Here is a 24,148-nt window from a genome sequence, read left to right on the forward strand (position 1 = left end):
ACTCTAGTTGTGGACATGGGCTCCAGAGCACATGGGCTCAATAGCTGTGGTACACAGGCTTAGTTGCTCCATGGTATGTGGAATCTTAGTACCCCGACCAAGGATTGAACCCATGTCCCCTGCATTGAAGGGGGATTCTTAACCACTGGACCACCAAGGGGAGTCCCTACGTGAAGGATCTTGAGATGAGGAGATCTACTTGGATCATCCAAATAGATCCAATATAATCACAAGAGACTTTGTAAGAAAGAGACAGGAATGACAGAGTGAGGGAAGGTGATGGAAGCAGAGAGAGAGAAAGAAGTGATGATAGAAGCAGAGGTCAGAGTGATGTGGCCAGAGCCAAAGAATGTGGTCAGCCTCTAGAAACTGGAAAAGGCAAGAAATGAATTCTCCACTAGAGCCTCCAGAAGAAAAACAGCTCTGCTGACATTTCGATTTTTGTACTGTAAGATCTGTTTTAGTCTATGAACTCCAGAACTGTAAGATTTTTTAAATTGTAGTTTAAAAAATTTTTGTTTTATGCCACTGTAACAGTGGCATAAAACAGCACATAGGAAACTAGTCCAGCCACCTTGGGATCATGCTGTTTGGTGACTGCACACTACATGTTTTGTGAATCTCGTTTTTTTTTTAACTGTAATAAGGCAGAAGCAATATCCTGTATTGCTTTCATATCCCTACTGCACTCATTATATACCAGGTGACCATGAGAAAATACACTGGCAGCTATACTCATGGATATACTCATAGATAAGAATTGCTACCAGAAGAAATTCTTCAGGCTTCAATAAAGTTTGCATTTATCAGAAAGCCAGAGCATTTTATGGGCAAATCAGCCAGAATGGGATGGAAAGAGATGGAGTAGTCTCATTATAATGCTTGTTATTGTGTATTTAGCTGATTATTTGCCTCTGCCTACAGCCAATGACGTGCACCTGTCCTCAGGACCCAAGGAGTACCTTGGAATGCTGGAATACAAGAGAGAAGATGAGGCCAAGCTCATTCAAAACCTCATTCTTGGTAATGAAACCTGGGACTCTGAATTTTTGCTTAATTTTTGAGAACTTGAGCCTTAGTCATTGCCACGGTCTTGGGCAGGGATGATAGTTCCTCTTTTTCCTCCACTGCTTCTTCCCCTAGCACAGAGCTTCTCAGCCTCATTTTTGACCATGTGATTCTTTGTTTCGGGTGGATAGGGGCTTTGTATTGTAGGATATTGAGCAGTATCATTGGCTTCTATTCTCTAGAATCCAGTGGCAACCCCTAATCATGACAATAAAAAAAAAATGCTGTCAGACATTGCCACATGCCTTCTGGCATCTGCTACCTTGCCTTCAGTTGAGATGCACTACCCTAACCTCTTCCCAAGTCTCATCACATGGTCAGGGTAGAAGACACACCTCCTCATCTTTGTGGTTTAGCACAGGAGTCTTGGGAGAAGTAACCGTGGCTCCCTTGTTCCATTTGCCTTCTGCTGAGAAATTCGTTTGTGTGGCAGGGCCTTCTCAGCCATGGCTATTACAGGAATCTCCCAATTGGCATGCTCTATGGTTGGCAGTCTTAGAACCAGTGCTACTAGCCTGCCTGTCGTCACCATGGAAACCACATAGTCTTCTAGGGAGAAGGAGAAAAACTGCCTCCCTATCAGCTGATCCCAGGATCTCAAAGCAGAAAGCCCATGTATAGCCTTACTCCTCTTCTCCTAAGTGACCCTCCCCAGAGCACAGGAGCCGCCTACCCATTCTTTTCCACCCCGCACTGGTACACAGCTGAGGGGCCTCTTTGTTCCCCTGTCCTAATGCAGACATGGGGAGGTCTTTGTTTGCTTTTCTTAACTTGTTCTATAAAGTTTCTCTCTACATCCCTACTCCGACTTCCAGCCATTCTCTTCTCCTCAAGGCCAACTGATCCTCCTCTGCAGGACTGTTGTACACCTGTTTTCTCTATTCATGGCAGAGGCATGTGATTGCTAAGATCATTCCATCCTCATCATAGAGGCTGAAGTGGGGGTGCATGGACTGGGGTTCCTCTCTTACCTTGGAGATATGAAATTCTGTCTTTTATTCAACCTTGGAAAAGAGAAAATACTTTGCAAATGAGAAGTAAGAGAAGCAGGTGGCACCTGCATGTATATTTTTGCTAAGAAAAAAAGCCAGCCTTAATTCCTCAAAGGGAAAAAACATCTCTGGGTATTCAGGCACTGCATCAAGTACAGAAAAGCAGACACCCCCACCCATACATAGGTTTCTTATCGGGGGAGCTGCAGTCCTCACCGACTCTCTGTGCTCCAGACCTGAAGCCCCGCGGTGTGGTGGTGAACATGATCCCCGGGCTGCCGGCTCATATCCTGTTCATGTGTGTACGCTACGCAGACTCTCTAAATGACGCCGACATGCTCAAGTCCCTCATGAACAGCACCATTAATGGCATCAAGCAGGTGGTTAAGGTAGGAACTACTTTTCTGACATTGGACCTTGGTATTAGGGCTACTTTAGGAACTTTTGTGGAAATGACCAGATGCCCAGACTTTTCCCAACCTACACCTCCAGTGTTTGGTCAACTACATGCTTCTTCAAGCCAGTCAGAGGCCCAGTGAAAGACGCCAATCTAATTAGGAAAAGACAGCTTAGGTCAGACAGCCCTAAGGGTGGGACACGGCCAGTTACACCTCAAGTCCTTACCTGTAAGACTACAACCTGATGGTCACCACCCCATCACGTCTGTCCCCTCAGGTGTGAGATTCTTGACTGTAGGGAGTATGTGTCTAGCCACGTAACAAGTTTGAATGCCAAGGAATAGGAATAGCCGAAAAATACTCATCTCTTCCCTTGGCACTTACATAATTCTCCTTTATAAAACCACAGTATATACTTTTATTCTTAGCCCAGACATGAAGATAAGGTATATGTAAGGGACCAGTAAAATATAGATCCATTATCCTTTATTCCTCTTCCAAAGAAGAAGTGATGTTTGATTATGAGATGTATTTAAAATGTGTAGTTGGGAAAGGCCTATCTTACTTTTAGTAAAATATGTGTTCTAGAAAAGTCATGAGCAATCAAACCCTATCTTAAATACTCTTGGAAAAGAGAAGAAATAAAAGCAGTGAGTGCATCAGGAAATGGGTAATTCTCCCACCGTCCACCCTGCCCAATTTTGTACTAAGAATTCATTATTCATCAGGAGTTAGGAGTAGAAAGCTGACATTGATTTGGTGCTTTACAGTCAGTCTTCATGGGAACCACCCATGTGTTCTTAGAAGAGACTGCCATAAATCATGTTTTCCCTGTCCCTATTTTCCTAAGTTGGGTTTTCTGCAGACACACTCGCATTACGTTCCAGGCTTTAGGCACACGGTGTTTGCCTCTTGTTGCTGCTCTGGAATGTTTAAATACTTTGAAAGTGAAGGGTACATAGCATAAGGAGTATGAAGCCTTTCTTGTGAGCATCTTCCACCTCAGCTTCTTCAACAGCTCCGTGATCCTCCCACTCCAGTGCATAGCACGTTAAAGCAGCCCTCACTTGTTCCACATACCCCCTTGACCACTGGGCCTTTTTCTCACACACCCCCTCCTGGCTGCCAGAGCACTTAAAATACTTGTCTCCACCAACTATTTTTCCCTCCTTGCAGCCTGGCTTCTACCCACATTACTCCACAGAAAGATCACCAGTAATTCCTCTTGCTAAATCCAATGGTATTTTATTAACTTATTCTCTTTAAATGGATTAAACAGTAGCAGCACCTCTTTGAAACTCTCTGACATTGTTTTTTAAAACCCAGGGCTCTCCCAGTTTTCTTCTTATCTCTCTGGTCTTCATTACTTCTGACTCCTTTGCTCATTCCTCTCCTTCCTGTCCCATAAGTTGGAATGTTCTTGCCAGCAGAGTCCTTGATCCTGAGCTCTTGTCTGGCCACCCTTTTCCTTCAAGGAGGCTATCCTTCTGCCTCTCTCCTGTGGTTTTCTCAGCTGCCCTGGTTCCCCATCATTTCTGCATCCTCTGAGTTTTTGTAGCACCGCCTATGCCTACCATGTAAGCTGTCAGCCACCTATTTAACTGTGTCCTACATATGTCGTGTCTGTCTTCCCAGCCAGAATGTGACATTTGGAGGCCAAGGACTGAGACTTTTCTCAGGCATTCCTACAGTGCCTGCTTCAAGTGTCATAACAGATGATATAACCTGTACAGAAGTACTTTGCAAACCATAACCTGCTAAATAAATACGGCTTTATTTTCATGTTGTTGTTCAGTTGCTCAGTCGTATCTGACTCTTTGCAATCCCATGAACTGCAGCACGCCAGGCTTCCCTGTCCTTCACCATCTCCCAGAGCTTGCTCAAACTCATGTCCATTGAGTCAGTGATGCCATCCAACCATCTCAGCCTCTGTTGTCCCCTTCTCCTCTTGCCTTCAATCTTTCCCAGCATCAGGAGGTCTTTTCCAATGAATTTCTCTTCATATCAGGTGCCCAAGTATTAGAGCTTCAGCTTCAGCATCAGTCCTTCCAATGAATATTCAGGGTTGATTTCCTTTCCTTTAGTCAAATCCTTGACTGATTTGATCTCCTTGCAGTCCAAGGGACTCTCAAGAGTCTTCTCTAGCACTGCAGTTCAAAAGCATCATTGTCCAACTCTCACATCCATACATGACTAGTGGAAAAACCATAGCTTTGACTATATGGACCTTTGTAGGCAAAGTAATGTCTCTGCTTTTTAATATGCTGTCTAGATTTGTCATTGCTTTTTTTTCCAAGGAGCAAGTGTCTGTCTTTTAATTTCATGGCTGCAGTCACCATCCTCAGTGATTTTGAAGCCCAAGAAAATAAAATTCTTTTTATAGTGTAAATTTAATAAAGTCTTTAATTAATAAAAGAAGAATTATTTTTGGTCAAAAGCCACCAGCTAGAAAAACAAGTAAGATATGTCTGTTCTTGGCTCAGAACAATAACAAAATCCAACTTTGTCTTTTCTTGGTTTTTTTTTTAAGGAACATTTAGAAGACTTTGAGATGCTGTCCTTTTGGCTTTCCAATACCTGTCATTTCCTCAATTGCCTGAAGCAGTACAGTGGAGAAGAGGTAGGGACGCCTGCTGCTCCGTGCTCTGTACTGACCGCCAGTCTGCGACCTCCTTGTGGGCCCGAGCTCGCCGGAGTAATTAGGAATCAGACTGCCCAGCCCAGGAACATCCTCTGCTCCAGCTGGCCTCCTGGCTTCCTTCTTCCCCAGGAGACTAGCTTCACATCACCAGCTGAATGGAGGTCACAGGCAAAAAGACTTCCAGAAGGAGGTTTAGACCCCGGGCATGATACTAAGCCTCAGTGTCCTTGACTTTCAAATTACATGAGGTGGATTCTTCCCTGGTGGTCCACTGGTTGAGACTTCATCTTTCAAGGAGAGGGTGTGGGTTCAATCCCTGGTTGGGGAGCTGAGATCCCACATACCTTGCAGTCAAAAAAAAAAAACAAAACATAAAACAGAAGTAATGTTGTAACTTAAAAGTCTTTATTGAACCAGTTCAATAAAGACTTTTAAAACGGTTCACATCAAAAAATCTTTTTAAAAAATTCATGAGATAGATTCAGAGATTTTTCATTTTCCTTCTGGCTGTAAAATTCTGGAGTTGTTAATGTTATCACTCTAAAACACAGCCTTTAGTTCAACCTGCCTACGTTTTCATAGCTGTTATCACTACAAGATTTTGGTTATTCCTCCATCATCTGTAAATCCTTTGCCATTCTGACTCTGCTTTCAAGGGGCTAACATTATATTGAAGTTCTTCACCATCAAATACTCACAGAGCATTATTTCACTGACCTAAAAGAACAAAAATGACTGGGATTTTCAATGCTCTGCAAAATGGGTATACCATTCTATAGTCCTATCAGTAGTATATAAAGTTCTAGCGTGTCATACCTTTGCCAACACTAGGTATTGACAGATGTTTTATTGCTTATCAGTCTCATGGCTATAAGATGATACTCTGTTGACTTAAATTGTAATTGCTTGATCACTAGCAAGGTCAAGCATCATTTCATATGCTTACTCATCAGTTGGTTTGTTTTTTAAATTGCCTAGTCACATCCATTACCCGTTTTTCTTACGGGTGATTCTTTTTTCTTATTGATTTATAGGAGGTCTTTACATAGATTGTGGCCTATCATTAACTTTTCTTTATGGAGTCGTTTGTCATCCACAAGTTTTGAATTTTGATGTACTTAAATCTATCTGTCCTCTTCTTTTATGATACATGATTCAGTGTCCTGTTCAAGAAATTCTTCCCTACCCTGAGATCATGAAGTTCTTTTTTCTTCTAACTTTATAATTCAAATTTAGAGTTCATAATTATGCTTTTATCCATAATTGATGTGATTATTTATCCCAAATTGACATGTGAAGTAATGATCACATATCTTCTTTCAGGAGAGAAAATAAAATATGAGTAATCCTACTAGTATTAAAGAACAAAAGGAGAAATAGGTAAAGAAAATCCAACTTCTAACCAAAAGGAACGTTGGAGCTAAGAGGGGCACAGACCAGTCCTTTAAGATAACCTGGCATCTGTGTGGCTTTAATGGGAGGCATATCATCATCATTTTTAAAAATTTTATTTTTAATTGCATCACCATTATTTAAATCCTTTCTTTACCCACTTTAACCATGTATACAAGGTTTTTTTCCTTGTCTGAAGATTCTTTATTTACTATTTTTTATTTCTAAAATTCCAATGGTTCTTTTTTACCTCTGCCTTTTACAATGTCCTATTCTTATCTTAAATTTTTTTTTTTAATTTTACTTCTTTGAACATTGTAAATGTATTACCATGTTCAGGCTGGGCTGCTGTAACAGAATACCACAGACTAGGTGGCCTGAACAACAGAAATTTATTTTCTCACAGTTCTGGAGAATGGAAACCTGAGATCAGGGTGCAAGCATTGGGTCACTGGTGAAAGTTCACTTCTGGACTTGAAGATAGCCACCTTCTCCCTGTGTACTCACATGGCCTTTCCTCAGTGCATGGGATCTCTCTAGTGTCTCCTTTTATAAGAACACTAATCCTATCAGGTCAGGACTCCCACCCTTGTGACCTTGTTTAACCTTAATAACATGGAGACAGAGACCCCATCTCCAAAGCTAGCCACAATGGAGATTATGGCTTCAACATATAAATTTGAGAGGGAAACAAATACTCAGTCCATAACATCCATATGAAAGCATTTCAGATTGGTCTATACTCTGTAAAGTTATGAATCTCATTTATTGCATCTATCAACCTTTTACAGCAGTTTACTTCCTTGAATGCTTCACTGTTTTTCCTATGAGCTTCCATGGGGGAACAGTAATATTTACAGATCCTTAGATTCAATCAATTATAGATCATGTAGTACTATATAATACATAACTTAGTGAAAAAGGTCCATGTGTAAGTGGACCTTTTTAAGACCTTACACATGTAAGACCTATGTAGTTCAAACACATATCATTTAAGGGTCAAGTGTAGTTAGTTATAGAAAATAAATGCTATCCCAAACACTAAGAATTTGATACAGATCAGACATTAAGTATAGGAGTTATGCTGCTGCTGCTGCTGCTAAGTCGCGTCAGTCATATCTGACTCTGTGCGACCCCATAGATGGCAGCCCACCAGGCTCCCCCATCCCTGGGATTCTCCAGGCAAGAACACTGGAGTGGGTTGCCATTTCCTTCTCCAATGCATGAAAGTGAAAAGTGAAAGTGAAGTCGCTCAGTCGTGTCCAACTCCTAGCGATCCCATGGACTGCAGCGCACCAGGCTCCTCCGTCCATGGGATTTTCCAGGCAAGAGTACTGGAGTGGGGTGCCATTGCCTTCTCCATAGGAGTTATAGTATAAACTTATTGTAATATCATTAGATACAGAGATAGTATTTTAATATCCTATGTGTCTACATTATTCTAATATTTATATGTTCAAAATTACTTTCAGGAATTCATGAAGCATAATAGTCCACATCAGAATAAGAATTGCTTGAACAATTTTGACCTTTCAGAATACAGACAGATTCTTAGTGATGTGGCTATACGAATATATCATCAGTTCGTTATCGTAATGGAAAATAACATTCAACCGATAATAGGTAAGAAAAGAATTGATGACTAAGAAATATTTATAATGATGTTGAGACCTTAAAAAATAAATCTGCATGGAATGTGTAATTGAAAAGAATATAATTTTTTTTAAGCAAATAGTAAAATAATGTATTGGTTTAGTCTTATCCTTTTCTGCCCCACCCTTCCCCCAAAGAAAACAACTAAGTCATGTTGACATAAGTGGTTTTAGTCACTAGGGTGATAGTACTCATAGTAGCAGAAAATGCCAGTGTGGTGTTGACAATCCAAATCGTGACTTGGTCATGTTTCCAGTGGTATAAGCAAACGTTCACACAAAAACCTCTACATCTCCCAAAAACAAGCATTAATTTTCAGAGGTGGTACAGCCATGATACTCAGAAAGGAAGAGAACCATTTTTTCCTCAAGTAATACTATTTTTAGAGATTTTCCCTAACCACAATGCAAATAAGAGATTCACAGTATCACCTTACATAAGTATGCTTCTCTACTGTAGCTTCAAAGAACATAATTTTAGAACAAGAAACTTTACTAATATAAATGCCCACTATTTAATTCTCTGATTGCCTAAAGTGATTACATATATAAAAGTACATGGGTCATAGTTTTCTTTCTGTAAGGGGGATCCATCCTGTAGGGAAAGATTTGGGAGAACCGCTGCTCCTTATGTGGCTAACACTGGTTCTGAGCCAAGTATTTTTGAAATCCTAGAGCTCCACTCAATTTCTTGTATACTTTCTTCAGTTTTCTGAAATTGAAATACTGTAGGCTTTAAGTAGTTCCAGACCATGAGTTGTCATGCTAACCAGCTCTCTCTCCTGTCAAGTTGAAAGAAGAGGAACTGTTCCCCTCCTGTAGATGGTGGTGCATTCCCATCCACCCCTTACAGCCTGGTGTTCCCCAACCCTCCATCCTTCTGCTTTCTCTGCTACAGCTGTATCCACACTAACTCTTGTGAAAATTGTCCCACTCCCTGAAACAGACACACGAGAGCAGGGGAAATGTCCTCTGGGCGTCCCCACTGCATGTGCAAGAAAAGCTTCCATTTTTCTCCGTAGTGCCAGGCATGCTGGAGTACGAGAGTCTGCAGGGCATTTCTGGCCTGAAGCCCACAGGCTTCCGGAAGCGGTCCTCCAGCATAGATGACACGGATGCCTACACGATGACCTCCGTCCTGCAGCAGCTGAGCTACTTCTACAGCACCATGTGCCAGAATGGCCTGGACCCTGAGATCATGAGGCAGGCAGTGAAGCAGCTCTTCTTCTTGATCGGGGCGGTGACCCTGAACAGCCTCTTCCTGCGCAAGGACATGTGCTCCTGTAGAAAAGGGATGCAGATAAGGTAAGATCCATAAGCCACCACTAACCCTGGAGAGGCTGGCTGGAAAGGATGCTCCTGAAGTCCGAGACTGCATGCTCTGCCCGCCCTCCCTCCACAAGAGCGGCACTGCTGGAGGGTGTGCAAAATGACTCTTAGAGCCAAGGAGATCTCAGCCATATGATGCCAGGCCCTCCTCCCATCACTCTACCTATGCTAACTTGACACCCTGGCAGAGTGGCTTCAACTAAGAACTAACTGTGTATTTTAAATTTTGGCCCTCTGTGGTTATCATATATACAGCCAGTACTTGTTGACCACCACCTCTGTGATTAGCACTGGTGGGGGACACAGGAAACAAAGGAAAGGGTGATTTGATCCCTGCTGTTGAGAAGCTAAATGATGATTCAAGACCACTATAATTAAGTCATAAATAAGTGGTACAGGAAGTGCTTCAGAGAGGAGAGATGATTGTGGCCAGAAAAGTTAAAGAAGCCTGAAAACTGTTTGTGAGTAATCAAAAATGGAAGAACATTCCAGGCAAGGGAATGAGTGGGCAAAGCCATAGTGGTAGGACCGAGTGAGGACCCCTCCTCAGGCAGGAGTAAATATTAATAGCTCTGTCTAGATTAAGTGCAGAGAAGGAAATGGCACCGACTCCAGTATTCTTGCCTGGAAACTCCCATGGACGGAAGAGCCTGGTAGGCTGCAGTCCATGGGGTTGCTAAGGGTCGGACATGACTGAGTGACTTCACTTTCACTTTTCACTTTCATGCATTAGAGAAGGAAATGGCAACCCACTCCAGTGTTCTTGCCTGGAGAATCCCAGGGACGGGGAAGCCTGATGGGCTGCCGTCTTTGGGGTCACACAGAGTTGAACATGACTGAAGCAACTTAGCAGCAGCAGCAGCAGCTAAATTAAGTGAAGGCTTATGTCAGGATCTATAGGGCTATAGTAGAGTGGTAAGCTGAACCTAGATTGGGAGGGCGTAAAATGCCAGGCCAAGCATTGAGAGTTCATCCTGCAGACATGGTTATCCAGTTTGTTTGTTTTTTTAAATTTCTTTTTGTGTACTTATTTATTTTTGGCTGTGCTCTCTGTTGCTTTTCAAGGGCTTTCTCTAGTTACTTCTTATGGGGCTATTCTTCTTTGCACTGTGAAAGCCTCTCATTACAGCGGCTTCTCTAGTTGCAGAGCACGGGCTCTAGAGCACAGGCTAAGTAGTCATGGCATGTGGGATTAGTTGCCTGGTGTTATGCAAGATCTTCTCGGACCAGAGGTTGAACCTGTGTCTCCTGCTTTGGCAGGCAGATTCTTATCCATTGTGCCACCTGGAAGTCTAGTTATCCAGTTTTGAAGTGTGTCAGCTTCTGTCTCTAAACCAAGAAAACACAGACCATTAGCATTGTTTGAATTAACACTGTCACATGATTAGAAAGCAAATAATATGGGGTAGGTATTTAAGATTTTTTAATATGCACACAGATTTGATACCTGTAGGTGACAGGAGGAGGTAGGGTGGTGGTGATGGCAGTGACACAATGAAAAGTGACCTAAAAAGTTTATTAAGCCAAGTAGTACACAAGAGGCATCCATTACACCTTAGCGTTGGTGAAGCTTGGACATCTCTACAAAGCAGTGTGTGAAATTCCCATGACCCCAGGTTGTGGTTTTCAGATACAAGGGAGTATTCAGGAGGGCTGGGCTTTGTGGGTCTTTTCTTCTTCACTGAGAGGAAAGGCTTCTGTTTATTTCCCAGGCTCTGAACAGATGCCCTGAAGTCCTCTGGGGCAGGCCTCAGGCTTATTTAAAGTCAAGTCATAAACCTACACATGTCACCAAAGTCTTTGCTAAACAACTCTTATTCCACCAGGAGGTCCCCAAGCTCAGTGAACATTTGTCCCCATAGGTGCCCAGCACTCTTTCCTCTCACCAATTGGAAGTGCTATTAGGGAAGTACTGCCTTTCCAGTGTGTTGCTCTGAGTGAACAGCACATACATCTTAGAGACATTTGTTCATTCAGATATTGATTCAGCTTCTGCCATAAACAAGGTACTTCAGGATTGGCAGTGATTTTACCATGACAACACAAGCACTGCAATGGCAAAACATGAACACAAGTGGAAAATCAAACTCTAAGAAAGGAAAAATTAACAGTGGACAGAGTAGCTTGAAAACGGGCACTGGGCTTTCTGACTGCCAGGAGAAAAAAGCAAAACATCAGTAGCTCTCTGGTCTCATCTGGCATGGTGAAGCAGACCAGTTCCTGGGAAAATGTAAAAATTTTCCTAGTACGTAGTTCTTTTTTTTGTTCCTAGTGGGCTGCCGTCTATGGAGTCTCACAGAGTCGGACACAACTGAAGCGACTTAGCAGCAGCAGTCATAAATTTATAAGAAATATTATCTCACATGGAACTTTATCTCACCATCTCCACAATAGCATTTTTATTGCAAGTTCCATTGTGGTTATTTTGCCCAGGCATTTTATATATATATATACATAATATATATTTTAAATGTTTTTTAATTAAATTAATTAAAATAATTAATGTTTTGCTATTGCAATTTTATATATATATAATATATATATTTATATATATAAATATATATATATATATTTTGGTTCTGCTGGATCTTCATTGCTGTGCAAATCTCTAATTGCAGCAAGTGGGGGCTATTCTAGTTGCAACGTGCAGGCTTCACACTGCAGCAGCTTCTCTTGCTGCCGAGCATGGGCTCCAGGTGCAGGGGCTTCAGGAATTGTGGCTCATGGTTTCAATAGTTGTGGCTTCCAGGCTCTAGAGCACAAGCTCGACAGTTGTGGTGCATCGGCTTAGATGTTCCACGGCAAGTGGGATGTTCTCGGATCAGAGATTGAACCTGTGTCTCCTGAATTGGCAGGTGGATTCTTTACCACTGAGCCTTCAAGGAAGGCCACCCAGGGTTCTTTGATAAGAACCTAGGTAGGGCCTGTGGAGTCAGTTCTGTTAGGAACCAGAATGATGTGGCCCAAGTACAGACATTGCTTGTTGTCCTGAGGGAATCTGGGAGAATATAAAAGGCATTGACTTGGGTCTTAGAGGACGAGAAGGATTTCAGCCCAAGAACTAGAGAATTGAGCACAGGCCTCAGTGAAGGAATGCTTAGGGCAGGGTATGAATAGCCCTCCTTGAAAGGAGAACCAGAGTGATATGTGGATCTAGAAAGATGAGTTACGGAGACAGAGCGGAGTGCCAGCATGAGAAATGCATGCTTTAGTCCCTCGGGAATGGCAGCAACCTCAGAGATTTTTCTTTTTCAGAAGGCTTTAAACTATGGATTTTTTTTTTTTTTTTTAGTAGTTGTGGGATTATTCGGGTTATAGATTTCATCTTAGGTGAGTCTGGTAGTTTTTGGTTTTCAAGGAATTAGTCCGCTTCATCACAGTTGAGGTAAAGTGTATATCACTGTTCAGAATATTCCTTTATTATTTTAATTTCTGCAGAATTTGTAGCAACAGCCCCCGTCCACTTCTCTGTGGGTAATTTGTCTTCTCTTCTCCTTGGTCAGTCTTGCTACAGGTATATCAATTTTATGATCTTTTCAAAGAACCAGGTTTTGATTTCATTGATTTTTGTCTTATTTTTTAAATTTAATGGACTTCTGTTCCTGTCTTTCTTCATTCCTTCTGCCTACTTTGCATTTAGTTTTCTTTTCTTCTAGGTTCCTAAAGTAGAAGCCTGGATTATTAGCTCTGAGACTTTCTTTTCTAACATAAGCATTTAATGCTATACATTTCTCTCCCAGCACTACTTTAACTCTATCCCCCAACACACAGTTTTGACGTATGTTGTTCAGTTCATTTTTGTTCAATTCAAAATATTTTTTAATTTCCCTCAAGTCTTACTCTTTGACTCTTGGATGGTATAGAAGTGTGTGTTGTTTAATTTCCAAGTGTTTAGAGACTCTCTTGTTACCTTTCTGTTATTGATTTTAGTTTAATTTTGTTGTGCTTAAAGAATATACTTTGTCAGTCGGACTGTTAGAAACAGAAGGTAGAATGGTGGTTGCCTGAAGCTGATGAGAGAGAGAGAGAAAGGGAGTTGTTGTTCCGTGGATGTACAGTTTCAGTTTTACAAAATGTTCTGGGAGCTTAGTTTCACAACATGGTGCATATAGTGAAGGCTACTATGCTATCCTATACACTTACAATGGTTAACATGGTAATATTTTCTACCACAATTTTTAAAAAGATCCCTAGATGCACACAGGTTAACATACACTGTAGGTTATGATGCTAGAGTTCCCAACCATCCCACTTTGTCTTAGACTTTCCCAGATTTATTTTTAAAACACAAACTTATAAATACTTTTACATTGAAAAAAACAAACTTTATATTTGTTATTGTTGGTCAGTCATTAAGTCATGGCTCTTTGCAACCCCATGAACTGCAGCACACCAGGCTTCCCTGTCCTTCACCATCTCCCAGAGCTTGCTCAAACTCATGACCATTGAGTTGGTGATGCCATCCAACCATCTCATCCTCTGTCATCCCCTTCTCCTCCTGCCTTCAATCTTTCCCAGCATCAGGGTCTTTTCTAATGAGTTGGCTCTTTGCATCAGGCGGCCAAGTATTGGAACTTCAGCTTCAGCATCAGTCCTTCCAATGAATATTCAAGGTTGTTTTCCTTCAAGATTGACTGGTTTGATCTCCTTGCAGTCCAAGGGACTCTCAAAAGTCTTCTCCATCACCACAGTTCAAAAGCATCAATTCTTTGGTGTTCAGCTTTCTTTATGGTCCAACTCTCACATCCGTACATGACTACTGGAAAAGCCATAGCTTTGATTAGACGGACCTTTGTCAGCAAAGTAATGTCTCTGCTTTTTAATATGCTGTCTAGGTTGGTCATAGCTTTTCTTCCAAAGAGCAAGCATCTTTTAATTTCATGGCTGCAGTCACCATCTGCAGTGATTTTGGAGCCCAAGAAAATAAAGTCTGTCACTGTTTCCACTGTTTCCCCATCTATTTGCCATGAAGTGATGAGAAAATTTATATGATTTCAGTTATTTTTAAATTTGTTAATACTTGCTTTTATGACCCAGAATACAGTCTACTTTTGTGAATATTCCAAATGCAGTTGAAAAGGATGTACATTCTTCTGTTGTTGGGTAGAATATTCTATAAATGTCAATTTGTCGATGGTATTTTTCAGGGCTTCCCTGGTGACTCAGACAATAAATAATCTGCCTGCCATGCAGGAGACCTGGGTTCGATCCCTGGGTCAGGAAGATCCCCTGGAGAAGGGAATGGCAATCCACTCCAGTATTCTTGCCTGGAGAATTCCATGGACAGAGGAGTGACTAAGACTTTCACTTTCACTTTCATTTTTCAGTTCTTCTGTATCCTTGCTGATTTTCTGTCTACTAATTCTATTGACTACTGAGAGGTGTATTGAAGTCTTCAACTGTAATTATGAATGTGTCTGTTCTTTCAATCTGTCAGTTTTTGCATTATGTATTCTGAAGCTGTGTTTTTCTTACACTCTGAGTAAGGTGCATACACATTAAACATTGTTATGTCATCTTGGTGAACTGACCCTCCTATCATTATGTGGGGGTCTCTCTTTATCCCACCCTGTTAATTTTCTCTGCTTTGACGTCTACTTTATGGACTTCCCTGGTGGCTCAGACGGTAAAGTGTCTGTCTACAATGCAGGAGACCTGGGTTCAATCCCTGGGTTGGGAAGATCCCCTGGAGAAGGAAATGGCAATCCACTCCAGTACTATTGCCTGGAAAATCCCATGGAAAGAGGAGCCTGGTAGGCTACAGTCCATAGGGTCACAAAGAGTCGGACATGACTGAGCTAAATGAGTCAGTCATATCTTGTCTGAAAGTCTACTTTTTAATTGGATCAGTGTTTTCATAGTATACCTTTTCCCATCCTTTTATTGTAAACTTATTTGTGTAATATTTGAAGTGTAGGCAGCATATATTTGGGTCCTTTTTTTTTTAATCCAGTCTGACAATCTCTGTTTCTTAATTGTTATATTTAAACCATTTTAATTTAATGTATTTATTGATATATGACATATTTAGATATAAGCCTACATTTTTGTTATTTTCTATTTGTTCCTTCTGGTTTTTATTTCTTTGATTTCCTGTTTCTGTCTTATTTGGGGTTCTTTGAATATTTTTGGCATCCTTTTTAAATTTCCCTATTGTATTTTCTCTATATCTCTCTGTATCTTTTTTAATGGTTGTTCTAGAAATTATAGTATCATACTTACCTTTTTCAATCTATTTGGAATCAATATCTTTTATTTTTAAATTGGATTTTTAAAAAGCTGTTTATTTGGATTTTTTAGTCACACTGCATGGCATGCATGGTATTGGTTCCCCAACAAGGGATTGAACCCATGCCCCCTTCACTGAAAGTTTGGAGCCCCAACCATTTATCACATTAAGTCTACTTGGGCTTTACTTAACTCACTATGTGCTACACTCCCAGCAAATGTCCCCATCTGGGGTCAGGTGGTGGGAGGACAGAGCTAGAGGCATTCACCCCCATCCCCTTGAGCTGCAGTTCCTCCAGCTGAAGAAGTTCCCCTCTCTGATTTAGTTTGCTGCTGGAGCCTGCTGCCACCACCATAGGACTGTTTGGGGCTTGCGCATAACAGAGTGAAGAAAAAGAAAGAAAAGGAGAAATAAGAAAAACAGAATTTCTACCCTCTCTCAGAGTATTAGGACACCCCCTTTTCAGCACCTCAAACCAGAACTGGAGGGTTCCTCCTAGAGCTCTTAGTTATCAGCAATGCCCACTGCTGAATTTCAGGCTGCTTTGAGTTCAAACCAGTGACTAGCCAAGGGGAAGATACTGGTAAACTCAGTATTAATTGGGAGATACTTCAGATTCTGGTCTTCTTCCCCACACCACCTGCTACTGTTTACTTTTCAAAGTCCTCAAATAGTTGTTCCAGGCATTCCATCCAGGTTTTATAACTGCATTCCGTGGGAGACACAAAACGGAGTGCTTATTCCATCTTACCAAGAACTAGAGCTCCCAATGCAGATTTTTGAGTAGGAGGATTAAGATGTTCAAAATTCAGATTTAGAAAAACTGTGGCAGAATTGAATAGGATGGATTAGAAGGGATGAGATGGGAGGCCCATTAGGAATCTACTGTAATAAGAACTTAAACTAGTGGGACAAAATTGAGAATGACAGTGTCGGGGTGGGGGTGGGGTGCTTACCAGAGCAAGAGAAGTCATTTCACACTTATTACCTCCTTATGGAATACATTAACTCAGCATTATTGTCCCAGTGATATAACCCATGGGGAATTGCTAATCTGGAAGGTCAGAGCTAGAGCTGACCTTAAAGATCACCTAGTTCACTCAATTTCTTAAACAGCTTCATTGATATATAATCTCCATGCCATACAGTTCACTTGTTTAAAGTGTAGAGTTCAATGAAGTTTGGTATATTTACAGAATTATGTAACCATCACCATAATGTAATTTTATAAAAGCTTCATCATTCCAAAAAGAAACCTTAAACCCAGTTATCAGCCACTCTTATCCCCTACCCACATCCCACTGAGTCCCCTCCTCCTCACCTCAGTTCAGTTCAGTTCAGTCGCTCAGTCATGTCCGACTCTTTGTGACCCCATGGACGCCAGGCCTCCCTGTCCATCACCAACTCCCAGAGTTTACTCAAATTCATGTCCATTGAGTTGGTGATGCCATCCAACCATCTCATCCTCTGTCGTCCCCTTCTCCTCCTGCCTTCAGTCTTTCCCAGCATCAGGGTCTTTTCCAATGAGTCAGTTCTTTGCATCAGGTGGCCTTAATATGGGAACTTCAGCATCATTCCTTCCAATGAACACCCAGGACTGATCTCCTTTAGGATGGACTGGTTGGATCTCCTTGCAGTCCAAGGGACTCTCAAGAATCTTCTCCAAAATCACAGTTCAAAAGCATCAATTCTTCAGTGCTCAGCTTTCTTTATGGTCCAACTCTCACATCAGTACATGACTATTGGAGAAACCATAGCTTTGACTATACAGACCTTTGCTGACAAAGTAATGTCTCTGCTTTTTAATATGGTGTCTAGGTTGGTCATAGCTTCTCTTCCAAGGAACAACTGTCTTAATTTCATGGCAGCCATCACCATCTGCAGTGATTTTGGAGCCCAAGAGAATAAAGTCTGTCACTGTTTCCATTGTTTCCCCATCTATTTGCCATGAAGTGATGGGACCGGATGCCTTGATCTTATTTTTTGAATGTTGAGTTTTAAGCCAGCTTTTTTTTTTTTTAAGCCAGCTTTTTCACTGTACTCTTTCACTTTCATCAAGAGACTCTTTAGTTCCTCTTCGCTTTCTGCCATAAGGTTGCATATCTAAGGTTATTGATGTTTCTCCCAGCAATCTTGATTCCAGCTTGTGCTTCATGCAGCCCAGCATTTCACATGATGTACTTTGCATATAAGTTAAATAAGCAGGGTGATGATATACAACCTTGATGTACTCCTTTCCCAATTTTGAACCAGGCCATTGTTCCATATCTGGTTCTGTTGCTTCTTGACCTTTATACAGATTTCTCAGGAGCCAGGTAAGGTGATCTGGTATTCCCATGTCTTTCCATACATCAACATGCATCCGCCATGTTTACACCCATGGCAGATGCATGTTGATGTATGGCAAAACCAATACAATATTGTAAAGTAAAAAAAAAATAATAATAATTAAAAAATTAAAAAAAATTTTCCCACAGTTTGTTGTGATCCACACAGTCAGAGGCTTTAGTGTAGTCAATGAAGCAGCAGTAGATGTTTTTCTGGAATTCTCTTGCTTTTTGATCCAATGACAACATCAAATATATTTTCTTCCTCTACAGATTTGCTTATACTGGACATTTTTTAATAAATGAAATCATAAAATACATTGTCTTTTGTGAATAGCTTCATTCACTTAGTGTAATGTTTTCATATTTCACCCATGTAGTAGCATGTGTCAGTATCTCACTCATTTTTATTGTTGAATAACATCTTATTGTATAGATAGACCACAATTTATTTATCTGCCCACCAATTGGTAAACATTAGGGTTGTTTTCATTTTTTGATTATAATGATTAATGCTCCTATGAACACTTGTGTATGATTTTTTTGTGTGGACCTTTCAATTCGGAGTTGCTGGGTCAGATGGTAGTTCTATGTCTTAACATTTTGAGGAAATGCTTGTTTTCCTTAGCAGCTGTACTATTTACATTCCCACTAGCAATGTGTGAGTGTTCTCAACACCCTGATTTACCAAGAGAGGTAGAGTAACTTTCCAGGCTCACAAAACAGATTGGTGAGATTAAAACCCATGCCTCTTAACTTATAAACCTATGATAGTAAGTGACAGAAACTAGAATAGAAACCCCAGTGAACTTAGAAAACCTTCTACCAGTTGAAAATTTTCTGCTACTTTAGGAAAAGAGTTCAAACAGTTTTTGTACCAGTGTAAATCCCCTCTTGGAAGGAAAGTTATGACCAACATAGACAGCATATTAAAAAGCAGAGACATTACTTTGCCAACAAAGGTCTGTCTAGTCAAGGCTATGGTTTTTCCTGTGGTCATGTATGGATGTGAGAGTTGGACTGTGAAGAAGGCTGAGTGCCGAAGAATTGATGCTTTTGAACTGTGGTGTTGGAGAAGACTCTTGAGAGTCCCTTGGACTGCAAGGAGGTCCAACCAGTCCATCCTAAAGGAGATCAGTCCTGGGTGTTCATTGGAGGGACTGATGTTGAAGCTGAAACTCCAATACTTTGACCACCTCATGCAAAGAGTTGACTCATTGGAAAAGACCCTGATGCTGGGAGGGACTGGGGGCAGGAGAAGGGGACAACAGAGGATGAGGTGGTTGGATGGCATCACTGACTCAATGGACATGAGTTCGAGTGAACTCCGGGAGTTGGTGATGGAAGGGAGGCCTGGCGTGCTACGATTCATGGGGTCGCTAAGAGTCGGACACAACTGAGCGACTGAACTGAACTGAATTGAAGTCCCCCCTTCGAATATCACTATGAGTTTTTCCTTTAAGATATTTTCAAATCTATTATTAAAGGTACATTAATAGATTGTTTTATAAATTATTGTAGTCACTGTTCTTTGCTCAGATTTTCTCCAAAGTTTATTGCTATTATGACCACTCACCCTAGACCATCATGATCCTTAGAACCATGGATCATGAGAGCTGATCACCTGGCCCAACCCCCTGTTGTTACAAATGAAGAAACTGCTGGACGTGGTCCTAAGGATCTTAGTGAACACTGGTACCATGCTGGGACATGCTTAGGGACTGTACACCTTCCCCTAAAGTGTTCTAAATGGATCACCCACTGTTCTCTGCTCCTCTGGCTTTTACTCCAGGTGCAACATCAGTTACTTAGAAGAATGGCTTAAAGATAAGAATTTACAGAACAACTTGGCCAAGGAAACTTTGGAGCCTCTCTCACAGGCAGCATGGTTGCTTCAGGTGAAGAAGACCACCGACAGTGATGCCAAGGAGATCTACGAACGCTGTACCTCCCTGTCTGCTGTGCAGGTAATCAGGTTTGTTCAGTGTCTCCCTGATCTTCACCAGTGATCATGTGACTGGCATCCCCTTTCCTGGCTTAGCTGGCATGGGGTGCATCTGCATCTCTGTGTGCTCTTTGGCCTACCCACTTATCTAACAAGCATTTATTAAACAGTAACTCTAGACCTTGAAAACCTAAAAGTTCGTATGGCACATTCCCTGCCCACAAAACCACAGATGTGTGTGTGTGTGGGGAGAGGATGTAGGACTGGAGAAGGAGGCTGGAAATGGGGAATTGTCTCACAGTCATCTAATTATATGATGTCCTTGCTCCCATCTATGCTCTTCTCAGCTTGTTTTCTCTCTTCTTGGGGAAAAAATAACACATGGTTCCTAGAGCCAGATTACAGTATTAAAGAACCACTTGTGGTTCCCAGCTGTTCCCAGACCACTGGAACCATCATTTCATGGACAGAGTTATCCTTTTTGTGGCCTTATACTATCTTATGCATTGTTTGCAGATCATAAAGATTCTTAATTCATACACACCTATAGATGACTTTGAAAAAAGAGTGACTCCATCCTTCGTTCGCAAAGTGCAGGTGAGATGCTTAAGATGTGCCTTTTAATTTTTAGTATGAGACAGTGATATTCAATTACCACTATAGAAGTTCAGAATTAAAGTACATGTACCAAATATACAAAGGAAATGCCCACAGGAAAAGTGGCAGAAATCTTCCCTGTCAAATTCCCCTTGTTTTTAGAACCCATTTTAGCCCTGGTGGCAAGGGACTGAAAACACCAAAACCATGACTCTCAGTCTACAGTCCTTTAGCGTGTCTTGTTTCTCATCAGTCTTTGAGCATAGACAAGGGAACAGAGGCTGAATGGAAACAGAGAACCTACGTACTCATTTTTTCTTATTTTAATCCCTAAAGTTTCTTTCCCAGTGCCTTAGGGCAGCAGTTCTCAAAGTTTCATTCAAGAGTCTTTGCTGAGGTAGGGAGGAGTGGATCCTTGAGATAATTTCAGAGAGTCTGCAAAGTCTTCCTTTTTCCGAATATATACCTGTATGAGGCACACTTCAACCAGAATAGCAAATCACTACAGGTGAATGCAGAAGCAGATACAAGATTCCGCCTGTCATATTAAGTCAGTCATTAAAAAGACTTACAAAATTATAAAAAACAATGCTACTTCTCAGTAGTTTTTTTTAAATTTCTTTCAAATTTGAGTTATTTTTCAATAAAAATATGTTAACATGTCTTGGGCTTTTCTTGTTATTTTAATGAATTAATAAGTATTTTAAATCATTGTTTTATTACGAATATGATAAATATCCATAGCTCTAACCACATGCACGAAAGCTGTTTGGGGTCCTCAGTAATTTAAGATTTTAAAGGGGTCCTGAGACCAAAAAGTTTGCAAACCACTGAACTAAAAATAATTATGAATGCAATAAAAATTTAATACTGAGCTCCACTCATGAGCTGAGAATTATGCCATGAGAATAGGTAAGAATAGAAACTAGATCGATTTACAGTCAGCCCATCCTGGGGGAAATTAACTTCTGAAGTGAAAAAGAGCAAGTAGGTCTTTATGAGAGCTGGCCTGGAAGACCCAAACAGACCATTTCACCTTGTGCTGTGCTGTTGAAAAGCCCCTTTGTGTGTTATCTCACAAGATTTTGAAAGGAGTTTTTCACTGTTGTGTTTTCCTTACTCTTGACTTCCAGACAGCAACACAGCAGAGCGCACTGGTTTCCTTATTCATCTTCCCCCTGGTTCTCATTTCAGGCTCTCCTCAACAGCCGAGAGGATTCATCACACCTGATGTTGGACACCAAATACCTCTTTCAAGTCACATTTCCTTTTACTCCCTCTCCACATGCCCTGGAAATGATCCAGATCCCCAGCAGTTTTAAGCTTGGCTTTCTCAATAGGTTATAGCAGGAGAAAAGGGCATAAGTGCACTTTTCTTTCAAAAGCTCAGTGAAGCTCAAATAAGAGGGAGGTGGCTTACACCTGATTGGAACTGGAGATGCTTTGGAATGTGATTTAATGAAGAAAATAAGAATTCTCCCAAATGGGCCACATCTCCTCTTGCTCATGGTGATGGTGCTGCCGCCGTCATCTTGTAAGAATTCACACACACCAGTTGAGGTTGGAAAGCCCACATCTACCTTTGGAATCTCAGCCAAATTTTACTAGAATTCCTTCAATACTCATATTTTCTGCCTGGTGCCTCTATCTTATGACAAGAGTCCACCCAGTGGGAGTGAGACTCTCGGGACACAGCTTATCCTGTTTTCTAAGGTTCATGTGAAGCCCAGATATTTATGAAGCCACAAATGGGTTCCAGGATTGTCTTTCAAATAATCCCATTTGACCATGACCCATCAGAAATTCTCTCACCCACACGCTTGCTTGATGAGAGTGGGGGTGCTTCACCAACTCTTTTTACTGAAGATGCTTCTGCATTAAAAAATATTTATTTCAGGCCCCTCTAATTTTTAAGAGAATATTCAACCTGAAATAAATCATGAAGTATTTTTATGTAAATATTCATTTAAAACTAATATATCATTCAAGTCTAACTCCCACATCATTTATCATCTCCTCCAAAAGAACACGTCATTAAATTTTCTCTGCCAACATATTTGCCATAACTTTTCATTGTTTAATATCTTTCATACGATGACTTAAATAACTAGTTTGAAAAGGCAACCTAAATGATTTTTTCTGTCTTATCAGCATTCAAATATGTTTTAAGATTTCCTCATAAAAATAACTGAAAAATTATGTCAGTTCCTTCTTTTGAGAAATCTCCCAAGTTTTCTGGGAACTGACTATTCCTTGTTCCTCCAGGTTTCCTAATTTCTTCCTCTCAGAGCAGAAAACGTGACTTGATAAGCACTCCTGGCCTGTGGACTCAGTGCTCTTCCATACCTCCCCAGAGTCACAGGCCATGGCTGACTCTGTAATATGGGCATATACCTTAGGAGTAGAGATAATCCATGATGATGAATTAACGTCACCCTTCCAATATGTAATAATGTCTTTTCATATCATAAATGATTAATTTAGTTCACTCGGATATATTGTATATGAAGACATGAGAAGTAGAACTTTGTAATATTTTAATCAATAAAATTACCACATGATCTGGGTCAAATTCTTTTATTTGCCAGGAGATTACATTTTTCCTAAGTGCACAAGGTTTATGCTTTGCTTTAAGGGTCATACTTAAAGATGCTGGAAATGTTACAGATTCATAACACCTCATAAAACATATATAAAATTTTTTAGCAAGGAAGTAAATATGCCCTCTTTGGCTATATCTCCATGTAGCTCCCAGACTGTGCCAGCATTAGGGGCTACTTGGCAGAGAGTTGGCTGGGTTTTGATTCACATGGATTGCCTTCTTCCTGCCCCTTCCAGGTCTCCCCTACACCACAAAGAGCCCATCACTCTTCCTTTTTGGCTCCCATAACTCAAGCTTCCTGTCTGTTTTATAGCACCCATCATGGGCTATAGGACAGTAACATTGGCCGTTCCCTCTGGTACCCTGTGAGCTCCTGGAGAAAAGGTCATCTCAATGCTAGCAAGTGGAACTTCAGGAGCAGAGTCCTACTCGAGGCAGCAGGGTTTGTAGGGAGTCAGTCTTGGGAAGGAGTAGATGTTGTTTGAAGACAAGGGGACCTGCAGAGCCTGAAGAGCATACACATGGAGAAAGGGGCAGGGAAGCACTCACCACACTGTCTGGATCCATTCTACAAAGACGAAGGTGGAAAGAGTGGCCAAAACCATGAGGTACTGATGGGGTGAGGACTGTGAAAAGGCAGGAGCTGCTGCTAACCTTCAATAACAGGTAAATGTCGGGGCCACTCAGTGAAGCAGGGTGTGAATTCATAGGGGTCAAACCTGCCAAACTCTGCTTCCTGCAGAGAGCAGAGAACTACACTCTAAAAACTGGTCCACGGGGTTTCTGAGGGAACCTGGCGGTATGGAGGCCTAGGGGGTGAGTGAGTGATGCAACCTGCAATGAGTGCCCCAGCTGTGAACACAGAGTGGAGGTGGGAAGGAAGAGAGCCGCTGAGCTGTAAAGTCCAGATAAGGAGATTACTTAGACGGATGCAGTTGCCTTAGCACCTTGAAGCTACAGCTCTAACTTCTCCACA

General features: G+C 41.2%; 1 protein-coding gene across 1 annotated transcript in view; it reads left to right on the forward strand.

Moving 5' to 3' along the window:
- Positions 1-23,131, forward strand: part of MYO5C (myosin VC) — a 118,441-nt gene extending 95,310 nt beyond the window's left edge. Inside the window, exons 34-41 of the mRNA XM_024998030.2 lie at positions 925-1,023; positions 2,295-2,449; positions 4,989-5,078; positions 7,964-8,114; positions 9,166-9,448; positions 19,821-19,995; positions 20,490-20,570; positions 21,765-23,131. Coding sequence (XP_024853798.1) covers positions 925-1,023; positions 2,295-2,449; positions 4,989-5,078; positions 7,964-8,114; positions 9,166-9,448; positions 19,821-19,995; positions 20,490-20,570; positions 21,765-21,917 — 1,187 coding nt within the window. The 3' untranslated portion in view covers positions 21,918-23,131. The remainder of the gene's footprint in view (positions 1-924; positions 1,024-2,294; positions 2,450-4,988; positions 5,079-7,963; positions 8,115-9,165; positions 9,449-19,820; positions 19,996-20,489; positions 20,571-21,764) is intronic.
- Positions 23,132-24,148: the final 1,017 nt, after the last annotated feature.

Source organism: Bos taurus, chromosome 10 (genome assembly GCF_002263795.3).
Source record: "Bos taurus isolate L1 Dominette 01449 registration number 42190680 breed Hereford chromosome 10, ARS-UCD2.0, whole genome shotgun sequence".
Lineage (NCBI taxonomy): Eukaryota > Metazoa > Chordata > Mammalia > Artiodactyla > Bovidae > Bos > Bos taurus.